This window comes from Puma concolor, chromosome E3 (assembly GCF_028749965.1).
Source record: "Puma concolor isolate L17-30 chromosome E3, mPumCon1.1.hap2, whole genome shotgun sequence".
In the NCBI taxonomy this organism is placed as follows: Eukaryota; Metazoa; Chordata; class Mammalia; order Carnivora; family Felidae; genus Puma; species Puma concolor.
The window spans coordinates 18,726,230-18,738,792 of record NC_141682.1 but is presented as its reverse complement, the minus strand read 5'-3'; the positions used below and the strand labels follow the sequence as shown (position 1 = coordinate 18,738,792).

Sequence of the window (12,563 nt, the reverse complement as noted above, 5' to 3'; positions counted from 1 at the left end):
ATCCTAGTCTGCTGAAAGGTACATGATTCTTCCTGGGAAGGCCCCTTTGCTAGGACACAGGCTTGGTGTTCAGTTGAGTTGAAGAAGCAATGTATATATCGATTTTTAAAATATTTATTTATTTTTGAGAGACAGAGTGAGACAGAGCACGAGCAGGGGAGGGGCAGAGAGAGAAGGAGACACAGAATCTGAAGCAGCCTCCAGGCTCTGAGTAAGGCGTCAGCCCAGAGCCTGACACGAGGCTTGAACCCACAAACCGTGAGATCATGACCTGAGCCAAAGTCGGGCGCTCAACCGACTGAGCCACCCAGGCTCCCCGAAGCTATGTATATATAACGGGATTGGGTAGACCACTCAAGAATCCACTCTGTCGGGGGGCCTGGGTGGCTCAGTTAGTTAAGTGTCTGACTCTGGATTTTGACTCAGGTCACGATCATGAGTTTGAGCCCCTCATCAGGCTCCAGGCTAACAGTGTGGAGCCTGCTTCGGATTCTCTCTCTTCCTCTCTCTCTCTCTCTCTCTCTCTGCCCCTCCCTACTCTTTCTCTCTCTCTCAAAATAAATAAATAAACTTAAAAAAAAAAAAAAGAATCCATTCTGCCTGTGCTGTGTGACCTCAGCCAGGTCAGTTTCTCTCCGTGAGGCTCTTTCTCTGCTGAATGGGGATAATACCAATCTCACAGCACTGGAAGGTTTAACTGTTGTTTTAGTTTCCTAGGGCTGCTGTAACAGAGTACCAAAAACTGAGTGGCTTAACGCAACAGAAATTTACCATCTTGCAGTTCTGGAGGCCAGAAGTCAGAAATGAAGTGTTCGGCAGGGGCGTGCTCTTTCTGATGGTTCTAGGAGAGAGTGCTTCCTTGCCTCTCCTAACTTCCAGTGTTCGCCCACAGTCCCTAGCATCCCTTGGCTTGTAGCTGCATCCCTCCTGCCACCTGGCCATCTTCTCTCTGTGTGTGTCTGTCTCTCTGTGTCCAAATTTCCCTTTTTTATAAGGACACCAGTCATATTGGATCAAGGTCTACCCTGATGACTTCATTTTAGTTTAATTACACTGCAAAGACCCTATTTCCAGACAAGGCCACATTCTGAAGTACTAGGGGTTAGAACGTGAAAATATCTTTTTTTACAGAACACAGTTCAGGCCCTAACCACTGCTTAGCAAAGTGCTTGGTACCTCATAGGCTGTGTACAAATCGAGCTCTGATCCCCTGTCCTGGCCTGCCTTTCCTCATGCTCCAGATCATATTTTATTTTATTTATTCTATTCTATTCTATTCTATTCTATTCTATTCTATTCTATCTTATTTTATTATTATTTTTTTTTAATCCTAAATCTGTTTGTTGGGATAGTTCCCCACTCATGTTGACTCGGGGCTTTTAGTGCTGCTTCCATCTGAAGGAGCATCCTTCTGTGAGCCTTGCTTGTCCTTCTGTCGGCTGGCACAGGACGGTGGAGCAGCCCCAGACAGCACCACCGTCTGCACGTGGCTGAACATGGTCGTGATTTTGTAGCATCCTGGGCACTTCACGCCCGTGAAGTAGGAGTTGGGGCTCTGCACCAGGCACTTCTTCTTGGGCTTCCTCTCCTCCTCTTCCGGGGACGGGGGCAGGAGGTCCTTCGCGAGAGGCATGTTCTCTTGGGCAGGTCAGCACTGCCAGAAAGTCTCCAGATCGTATTTCAGATGTCCCTGCCTCTGACAAGCTCTCACTGAACTCGAGTCTAGGTTGGGTGTCGTGGTAACGGCTGTGTGTTCCCTATCCTGGCCCCTGAGACTTCCGTTGTATTGAATCATCTGCTCCGTGTCTGCCTCCCACGCCACACTGTGAGGTCTGTCATGGCAAGCATTGTGTCTGCCTTTTGACCGTTGTATCCGTGGCACGAAATATTTAGTTGTTCTAAACATTTATTAAGAGTGAATGAACAAATCTTCACAGTAATCAGTGCGTTTCTTGAAAGCTTACAGGTAATAGACAGTTTATCTGTATCATTTAATTCATTGCTCTCAGGAGCCTTGCAAGGCTGGTGGGATGATTTTCATTGTATTAATTCATGCTTGCACCAACCAGGTACCGGGGGCTGTGAACAAGGCACTCAGGGGTAGTGTCAACATGGAGCTCGTATTCGGGTTGGATAAAGAAAAAAAAAAACAAAAAACAGGATAATTAGAGATTATGATAAGTGCTATAAAGAAAATGAATAAGTTGGATAGAAAGGTTTATGGGGGAGTGGGGGAAGCCACTATAGATAGGCTTTTCAAGGAAGGCCTTTCTAGATGCCTTTTTGTTTTCTTTAATGGAGGTGAAATTCACTCTGAGATGACATTTGAGCCAAGACACGAAAGATGAGAATCAAACAGCCATGTGAGGAATGTGGGCAAAGAGCCTTATCATCAGCTCAGGGGCCCGGAGGTGGGGGATGGGCAGGCAAGCTGGAGGAACATAAAAAGGTCACGGTGATAGCAGTGTGGTGAGTAAATGAGAGAAGGTTGGAGAGAGAAGCAAGGGCCTTCCATTTCCTCATCAGTAGCTTGGGTTTTAATCTAAAGAGTGATGGCAGGGGTGCCTGGGTGGCTCAGTCGGTTAAGCATCCAACTCTTGATTTCAGCTCAGGTCATGATCTCATGGTTTGTGGGTTTGAGCCCTGAGTTGGGCTCCGTGCTGAGAGTGCAGAGCCTGCTTGAAATTCTTTCTCCTTCTGTCTCTCTGCCCCTCCCCCCTCTCAAAAATAAATAAACATTTAAAAATATGTTTTTTAAATAAACAACAAAGAGCAATGGCAAGTAATGAAGAGCTTTTTAAGAAAGGGAAATGTGTGGTCTGATATACATTTTTTAAAAAGATTACTCCAGGGGCGCCTGGGTGGCTCGGTGGGTTAAGCGTCTAACTCTTGGTTTCCACTCGGGTCATGATCTCACAGTTCGTGAGTTCAAGCCCCACATCGGGCTCCTTGCTGTCAGTGCAGAGCCCTCTTGGGATTCTCTCTCCCTCTCTCCCTGGCCCTCCCCCACTTGTTGTCTCCCTCTCTCTCTCTCTCTCTCTCAAAATAACTAAATAAATAAACGTTAAAAATAAAAAAAAATTTTTTAAAAGAAAGATTACTCCAGCTTGCTCTGTGGAAAATAGACATGACAAGAAGAAAGAAGTCAGAGACCAAGTAAGTAAGCTGCTGCAGTAGCCAGGCGAGGGAGCAGAGTGGCTTGGACCCTTGTGGCAGCAATACTGACCCTTCAGAGAAGGGGGCAGACACATTGAAGGTAGAACCATCCTGACTTGGTGATGTGTTGGAGGAAGAACAGGAAGGGGAGAATCAGTCTGGTTCGCCAGGAGGGGTGGGGGCTCCAGCCCTTGCAGCAGGGAAGCCTGAGCGGGAACAGAACTCCAGGGCTCCATCTTGGCCGTGCCGAGTCTGGGGCTTGTGCACTTGTGCCTAAGTCACTGCCCAGTCTGACTGTGATGTGGGCTCTTCCTTCTGTGTCCGAAGGTCGGTCCCATGCTCCTTTCTCAGTCTTTTCTCCAGTATCACTGTCCCTGCTGCTCCCTGGGGGTCCACCCATGCTCTTTACCTTGTCCCCCAGGCACGAGCAAACAGGACCTGACATCTTTCAACATGGAGCTGTCCTCCAGTGGGATCAGCGCTGACCTCAGCCAGGTGAGTGGCGGGCCTGAAGCAGGGGGCTGGCGGACGTTATGGGAATGTGGCTGAGCCCGCTCGTCTCCTTCCCTGGGCAGGGTCATGGTGTCGTGGGGGCAGTCGGAGCCAAGGATTGGGCTGGGGGCTTTCTAGACCTGGATGCCAAACTGCAGGATGATAGATTTGTTGGGAATGAACCGCTGACACCAGAAGCAAGAGCAGGATATTTAGGTAAGTACTTTTCTTTTCTGCTGGGTTCTTTTGATCTTAGGGGCCAGAGTCACTGAGACCAACTTTCAAAATAATAATGAAAGCAATTAAGCAACCAGCATGAACAAACTCAGAGTTTAAATATAGCCGTAACATTCTTAATTTTTCCCCTAGTAGCTCCTCTGCTGTGTAGTAATCATGTTTTTATTTTGTGTATTTTATGATGGTTAGACAGCGGGTTTTTAAAAAATTTTTTTAATGTTTATTTATTTTTTCAAGAGAGAGTGAGAATGTGCAAAAGGGGGAGGGGGAGAGAGAGACACAGAATCCAAAGCAGGCTCCAGGCTCTGAGCTGTCAGCACAGAGCCAGACATAGGGCTCAAGCTCAGAAACCGTGAGATCATGACCTGAGCCAAAGTCAGACGCTTAACTGACTGAGCTACCCAGGTGACCGTGATGCTTGGACATCTTGAGGCCTTATGAATCCTGGAGAGACTGCCCCTGCCAGGGCTAGCTAGTTCCCACAGAGAGTAAACAAGTGACCTGTGAGCAGGCCTTCCACGTGCCAACCAGCCAGCCCTGAGCCTGTATTCCCAACCACCTCCTTTACCATACCTTTCACACACCAAGCCCATATTCTCCCTGACCTAAATCTCTAGTCAGCCAAGGACCAGCTCTATAGACCAGAGCCGGCCAACATTGTTCAAACCATCCCATCCTAAGCTTGCTCAAGCTGGCCTATGCTACCTCACATTCCTTCCTACCGAAAGCACAATAAGGGCTCTGAGCCATTTTCTCGTCTCTCCTTCTGCTTCCTCACTGACCCTGGTGCTTCTGCCACGTGGCCCTGCATGGCCTGTCGTGCCCATGCCTCCTGCTATGGAGAGCTGTGCATAATAAACTTCTTTCAATGGCAGCGAACCTCTCTGTGTCATCTTTGCGTCTTACCCATAAATTAAATCCCAGGTACGGTTTTTTTTTCCTAACATTTACTTCTTATTGAGAGATAGAGACAGACAGAGCATGAGCATTGGAGGGGCAGAGAGAGGGGGAGACACAGAATCCAAAGCAGGCTCCAGGCTCTGAGTTGTCAGCACAGAGTCCGATGCGCGGCTCGAACCCACAAACCATGATATCATGGCCTGAGCTGGAGTCAGACGCTTAACCGACTGAGCCACCCAGGTGCCCCTTTCATATACCCTTCTGAGGGAGACTGCTCTCCACAATTTTTTCTTTTTTCTTTCGATATTCTTTACTGAGTATTATGTGTCAGGCACTGTTTTCTTGTTTCTTCCTTTTTTTATTTTAGAGAGAGAGAGCGAGTGAGCATGTGAGTCGGGGAGAGGGGCAGAGGGAGAGAAAGAGAATCTTAAGCAGGTTCCATGCTCAGTGCGGCACCTGATGCAGGGCTCGATCCCCCGACCCTGGAATCGTGATCTGAGCCAAAATCAAGAGTTGGGCGCTTGGGGCACCTGGGTGGCTCACTCGGTTAAGCATCCAACTTCTGCTCAGGTCATGATCTCATCGTTCATGAGTTCGAGCCCCACGTCAGACCCTGTGCTAACAGCTCAGAGCCTGGAGCCTGCTTTGGATTCTATGTCTCCCTCTCTTTCAGTCCCTCCCCTGCTCACACTCTGTTGGTCTCTCTCTCTCAAAAATAAATAAACCATAAAAAAAAAATTTTTTTTTTAAGTTGGACACTCAACCAACTGAGCCATCTGCATCAGGGGCATCAGGCATCACACGGGTGCCCCTGCCAGGCACTGTTCTAAGTGCATGGGATGTATTGACATATTTTACCTTAGTTTATCTCATTTTATTCTTATAACAACCCTGCGAGTATTTTTATTACCTTTATTTTATAGATGAAGGAGCTGAGCCCAGGAGAGTTTAAATAACTTGCCCAGGGTCACAAAACTAGTAGGTGGAACCCAGGTAGTGTAGCCCCAAAGTCTGTGCTGGTAACCACCACACTTACCGTATAGCTTCTACCCTAGTGCCTTCAGGGTGCTTTTGTGTCCCCCAGTATACTGCAAGCTAGCTGGCGGTTTCACTCACTGAAGAAGAAATAACCCGAAGTTTAATCTCTAGTTAAGCACCTGTCACATTAGACACACACACATACACACACACACACACACTGCATATATACATAATATATATATGGAGAGAGGGAGGGAGGGACAGAGGGATGTGATTATAGATGTATATATACATATATATATGTATATATGTATGTGTATTTTATATGTATATATAGGTATATGATTGCGTATATATAACTTTGTGCCAACTATACTTCAAAAAGAAAACTTTCAACTCCTGCTTAAAAAATAAAAATAAAAAATGAATATAATCTTGGGTGCCTGTGATGCCACTATCCTTCAGATCTTAGTTTAGATATCACTAGCATAGCACTAAGCATTTTATATCCGTGGTCTTCTTTAATCCTCAAAACCACCTTATGAGGTTCCTATTATCCCATTATTTAGATGAGAAAACTGAGTCTACAGCTATACCACCCTGAACGCGCCCGATCTCGTCTGATCTCAGAAGCTAAGCAGGGTCGGGCCTGGTTAGTACTTGGATGGGAGACGAGAAAACTGAGCCTCAGTGGCGAGGCATAATCGATTCAAGATCACACAGCTAGGAAGTATCAGCACAAGGAATAATAACCTCGTCTCTGATTTCAAAGGCCAAGTTCCTAACCCCTGTGCTTCAGGAATGTTCACGAATGAATGGGAAAGTGGTTCAGTCTCTTCGCCCTTCCTGTCTGTGCCATATCATCTCAGTTGTCTCTGTTTTCTCACTCACTTGCAACTACTCTAAGCAGAGAAGATGAAATTGAGTCAGTCATCTCTTGAATCAGAGTATTCCTACTAGGTGGGTCTTGGCTCAAGCCCAATCCCTGGTCCGGTTTCCTGCAGCATTTCCTCAGACATTCCAGCAATGAAAAAACCTTGCCGCACACACTAGCAATGAAGTAGGAAGATAGCCTGGAGTGATAACTTCAAACAAATTTTTTTCAGGTCTCCTGCTCTATTTTTAATGTCCGCGCAGATTTTGCACTCTTCTTCCTAATATATCTCATTGTATTTTTTGATTTTTAAGAAGTGTAGGGGCACCTGGGTGGCTCAGTTGGTTAAGCTTCTGACTCTTGATCTCAGCGCAGGTCATGATCTCACAGTTCATGAGATGGAGCCCTGTGTCGGGCTCTGCGCTGGTTGGGATTCTCTCTCTTTCTCTCTCTCTCTCTCTCTCCCTCTGCCCCTCCTCTGCTCCCGATCTCTCTCTCTCTCTCTCTCAAAACAATAAAGTAAAAACAACAACAAGTCAAATGTGTAGTCTCCCTTACCAACCTTCAGGTCAGCTGAGCCTCGGGAAGATGTGCCGTGGTTACCCTGTTCTGCATGGCTGCTCTTTCCTTGCATGTTGTCCAGTTTGACAAATGCAACCTTCGACCAGGATGGCGGGATTTGTGCCACGAGAAGCATGTGGCTGCTCTTCTCAGGAGAAGGTTCTCTGGCTGTTTCAATGTAGCTTTGCTACTAACCCAGTTTTCCAGTCTCTGCCCTGTTTGCCCCTGGGTTTTACCTTTTTGCAGCAGCCATTGTGTTCCTAATTCCAAGCACCAGCCCCCTCCCATTCTCTCATTCTCTCCCCCCACCCCACAGGTTACACTGTGACCTGGCTGCCCTCCGACAAAACCCTCACATCCCTGCTGGCGGTTGGAGCCCCCCGATACCAGCATGTGGGGCGGGTGCTGCTGTTCCAGGAGCTGAAGGGCAGAGGACACTGGATCCAGGTCCAGAAAATAGACGGGATCCAGGTGAGCATGGCCCTAGGGGATCAGGGACGCATGGGGCACTGGTCATGCTCCCTGCCGTCTGCTAGCAGGCCCTGTGCCAAGCACTGTTAGGTTCGGTCCTCACAAAGCCCTCTGAGGTAAGCTTTGTCACCTCTACTTCCCAGTTGAAGAAACTGAACCTCAGAGAACCCACCTTGTCCTAATTCATACAGGTGCTAGGTGGGGGGAGTCCAGGACTTCAACCTTCATTTGAGGGATTGGAGTAAGACGGACATGGTCCAGCTGAGGGGAGGCAGGTGTCCAGCTCGCAGGTGCTTCCTCAAACGTCTTCCTCTCCCTGCAGATTGGCTCTTATTTCGGTGGCGAGCTGTGTGGCGTTGACATGGACCAAGACGGGGAGACAGAGTTACTGCTGATTGGAGCCCCCCTGTTCTATGGGGAGCAGAGGGGAGGCAGGGTGTTTGTCTACCAGAGAAAACAGGTGGGGACCAGGACCCTGACCTGAAGGGGTGGGAGAAACAGATCCCCCGGCCGATCCAGGTCCCAGCTATTCTGAAAGGCTTTCTCTGTCTGATCATGGTGAATCAGATCTTTAGAACAACCGACAGATAATCGCTGATCCTTGGGTGGGTGGGCTGTGTGCAAGTGTCAAACCTTCTATTTATAAGAGACCTCATTTGGTCCTCCAAGTCACCTTTTGAGTAGCTCTGAGCTTTCTTTCATAAACGGGAGCCCTGCTGGGTCACTTTCCAAAGCCCCAAGGTCACACAGACAGCAAGGGGTGGAGCTGGGCCCTGAGCCCGGATGAGTCTGCCAGCACCATACCGATTCTTTGAGGGACCATGTCTGACCTTTCTTCAGCATTCTTCCTGTTCGCGGTGCCCCACCCTGCGAATGCTTGCAGAGTGACTGAGTGACCTGTCACTTTGCTCCTTCCCAGCTGGGGTTCGAAGTGGTCTCAGAACTGCAGGGGGATCCTGGCTACCCTCTCGGGCGATTTGGAGCAGCGATCACAGCCCTGACCGACATCAATGGGGATGAGCTGGCGGACGTGGCTGTGGGGGCCCCTCTGGAGGGGCAGGGGGCTGTGTACATCTTCAACGGGCAGCATGGTGGGCTGAGCCCCCAGCCAAGCCAGGTGAGAGGCAGCCTGCCCGCCAACCAAAATCTCTTCCCAGGCACCCAGAAGCCTCCAAGCCCAGACCCCACTCCCCAGCCCAACTCTTCCTCCCACTCTGGCCTGTCCTCTCCCTAGCTTAGCATGAATTTTTCTCTTGGTCTCAGCGGATAGAAGGGGCCCAGGTGTTCTCAGGAATTCGGTGGTTTGGACGCTCCATTCATGGGGTGAAAGACCTTGGAGGAGATGGCCTGACAGATGTGGCTGTGGGAGCGGAAGGGCAGGTGATCATACTCAGGTAAGACGGGACTGCTAATCATCCTTGGAGCAGTTACTATGTAGCAGGACTCTTTTGGTCCTCCCCCAACCCTGTTACATAGGTACCCTTCCTATACAGGCTTCATGTCTTACTCCAGTTTATTTATTTATTTATTTTTAATGTTTATTTATTTTTGAGAGAGAGAGACACAGAGCACAAGCTAGGAGGGGCAGAGAGAGAGGGAGACACAGAATCTGAAGCAGGACCCAAGCTCCGAGCTGTCGGCACAGAGCCCGACGTGGGGCTCAAACTCACAAACCGTGAGATCACGACCCGAGCCGAAGTCAGATGCTTAGCCCACCGAGCCACCCAGGCGCCCCTGTCTTACTCCAGTTTAAACAGCTACAATTCAGTGACAGACTGGAATTTGAACCCAGGCCTGTCTGACATTAAAGATCCTGTGATGGCTTTAGAACCTGGTCACCTGGATTCAGGCTGAAGCTCTGCCATTTACTTCTTGGATGATCGCACCCCAGTCACTTAGCTTCTCAGGACCTCAATTTCCTCATCTTTGAACTGGTGAAGACATTTCCTGTCTTGACCATATCTTAGAGTTACTGGAGGCATCATGTAACATCATATAGTGAATAGACATTTACTGAGCACCTGCTGTGGAGGGCCGGGAGCGCGCAAGCGGGAGAGGTGCAGAGAGAGGGGGACAGAGATCCAAAGTGAGCTCTGTGCTGACAGGCTGACAGCAACGAGCCCGATGTGGGGCCCTAACCCACTAGCCACTAGATCATGAGCTGAGCTGAGGTCGGACACTCAACCGACTGAGCTGCCTAGGCACCCTAGCACCTGCTGTGTCTTAATACTGAACCAGCCATTGGGTACAGACTGTGTAGGTGGGGAAATATATAATACAAGATTAAACACACAAGTAGGTGATTGCAAATTGTGGTAAGTGCCATGGGGGAAGTGAACAGCGTTCTGTGAGACAGAAGACTAGGGGAGACTTATTCTAGATCGGGTGGCCAAGAAAGGCTTCTCTGAGGAGGTGATATTTGAGCTGGGACTTGAAAGATGAGAAGGAGCCAGGCTTGCAGAAATCTGGGATGAGAGCTTTCTAGGTAGAAAGCGCAGGATGTGCTGAGGCCATAAGGCAGGCAAACGTTTGACTTGGCGGGAACGTCAACCAAGGGAGAGGGTGGGAGGAAATAAGAGTGGAGAGGCAGCCAGTGTGGCATGGATAGTAACAAGTTTGGATTTTATTCTGAATATCATGTAGCATCAGTGAAGGGTTATAAGCATGGAAGTAGCTGCCTATGTTTTCTCTTTCTGAAAGCTCATCCTTCCGTGTGGAAAGCGGATCAGAAGGTTGCTAGAAGAAACCGGGAAGCCCTAGTGAATTATAATTATTATTACCATTTCAAGGAGACAGGGACGTTGAGGTCTGCTTTCAGGAAGGAGAGTCCTCTGGACTCTGGTGGTTGGAGTCCCAGGTCTGACTGGGGACTGCAGTTGAGGCCGAGAGTGAGAGAGCTGGTGGTTTTCTGCCCTGCAGCTCCCGGCCTGTAGTAGATGTCCTCACTCTGATGTCCTTCTCCCCGGCTGAGATCCCAGTGCATGAAGTGGAATGCTCCTATTCAGCCAGTAACAAGAAGAAAGAAGGAGTTAACATCACAGTCTGTTTCCAGGTTAAGCCTATTACCCCCCAATTTCAAGGTCAGTGCCATTCTCCTGCTCCCCAGATGCAGGCTTATGGCCCCAGGATCTGCCACCATCCAACCCCTGCCTTTTCACCCTGCCCAGGGCACCTGGTTGCCACCCTCACTTACACTCTGCAGCTGGATGGCCATCGGACCAGAAGCCGGGGGCTGTTCCCAGGAGGTAGACGTGAACTCAGCAGGAACACAGAGGTCACCCAAGATGAGTCCTGCATCAAGTTCTGGTTCCACTTCCCGGTAAGGGAGCCATAGAGCTGCTGTGCGAAGTGAGGGGGCGGCAGAACTGACTGCAGTGACAGGAGACACTGGGTGCAAGGCACAGCTCGGTCACGTCCCATGGGGTCACAGGTCTCTTGGATCTCTCATACTATCATTTCCTCTACTGTGTAATAGTGGTAATAATACCGTTGCATATTTTCTCTAGTCCTTAATCTATGTACGTCGGTGTTTTCAACATAATTACCATTGTAAGATACTTCCCATTTTTTCCCCTTTTTCCACCCATCATATATCAATGCTGCTACCCGGCTTTTCATAATTATTTTAATAGCTGCAGAATATTCAGTCACGTGTGCATCCTTATTTCCCAGGTACATGGTCATTTATTGCTAACATCCATCACAGAAAAAGTTTGGTTTTTTTTAATACCATTTGAACAACTGCCATAATACCCAAATTCTGTTTGCTTCTAACAGTCCTGTGTGAAGTAGGGATGGTGGTAAATTCTTCCAGTCTTTTAAATATTTCGTAAGAGACAGAGTGTGGGATTGGTGTATAAGATTTTGAAATTTGTTTTCAATTTTTTGTTGTGGGAAGTTTCAAATCTATAAAAGCAGGAAAAAAATAGCTTAATGAACCCCCAAATACCCATCGCCCAGTGTCAACAATTCTGAGCTCACTTTCTCAGCTCGTTCATAGCTCCACTCAGTTCTCTTCTGCTTCCTTGCACCCCCCCACCCACCCAAAGATTTGGAAATTTTCAACATAAATCTTTCAGAGAAGAAGCAGTATGTTATGATGGGAAGACCTTAGGCTTGGGAATTGGATGGACTGGGGCTCACTTCCTAGTGCTAGTCCTTAGGAAACTTGGGTCATCTCTTTTGAACTCATTCTCCTCATCTCTAATGTGGGAATAATAATGCCTACATCTTCGGGTTGGTAGGAATTCAGGTGAAGATGATTTGAGTGCCTACAAAGTGCCACTGTGAGAGACCAGTAATAACATAAAAGGCCAATCCCCAGCTCTGTTCTTGAGGAACTAGGATATTCTAGTTATTCTAGAATATTCTTTTCTAGTGCATACTTCGATAATGGCTGCCTAGAGCGGCCTGGCAGAGATTCAGGGGCTTTGGTCAGGACTCAGTGGGAAAAGTGGGGTGGTTGGTTAGTGGTGTCTGCCATGGGAATTGGGGCTGAGGGTGACACTCGTGCTGAGAAGTGACCCCGGACATTGTAAACACCAGATACTAGAATCTCATCATTTGTAAAGTATAAGCAAGGTGAGCATTTAACTGGAAGGTTAAACTCACAACACAGGTGGTATTCTCATCACCCTCAGGTGTGCATTCAAGACCTCATCTCTCCCATCAACGTCTCCCTAAATTTCTCTCTCCGGGAAGAAGAAGGGACACCAAGGGACCAATGGCTGGTAAGAAGAGATCACCTAGGGGAATTGATAGGAAACTGGGGAGAGGAGAATTTCAGTTTAGCAAGACTGTATCATAGAGGAGTCTTTGGTTTTGAGTAATAGAAACCAAATACAGCTCACTTCAGCAGGAAGGGAATGTATGGGAGCTTGTATTTGGCCAT

At 48.2% G+C, this 12,563-nt stretch overlaps 1 protein-coding gene and 1 pseudogene across 4 annotated transcripts in view; one reads left to right on the top strand and one right to left on the bottom strand.

Annotated features, from left to right (window-relative positions):
* ITGAL (integrin subunit alpha L) overlaps window positions 1–12,563 on the top strand; it is a 42,426-nt gene that overhangs the window by 11,983 nt on the left and 17,880 nt on the right. For all 4 annotated transcript variants that reach the window (XM_086692386.1, XM_086692385.1, XM_086692387.1 and 1 more), the window contains 9 exons: window positions 3,578–3,651; window positions 3,732–3,864; window positions 7,518–7,672; window positions 7,995–8,132; window positions 8,592–8,789; window positions 8,936–9,066; window positions 10,592–10,752; window positions 10,840–10,991; window positions 12,313–12,402. In XM_086692386.1, the coding sequence (XP_086548512.1) occupies window positions 3,578–3,651; window positions 3,732–3,864; window positions 7,518–7,672; window positions 7,995–8,132; window positions 8,592–8,789; window positions 8,936–9,066; window positions 10,592–10,752; window positions 10,840–10,991; window positions 12,313–12,402 (1,232 nt within the window). The remainder of the gene's footprint in view (window positions 1–3,577; window positions 3,652–3,731; window positions 3,865–7,517; window positions 7,673–7,994; window positions 8,133–8,591; window positions 8,790–8,935; window positions 9,067–10,591; window positions 10,753–10,839; window positions 10,992–12,312; window positions 12,403–12,563) is intronic.
* Window positions 1,248–1,684, bottom strand: LOC112857011 (small ribosomal subunit protein eS27 pseudogene; annotated as a pseudogene).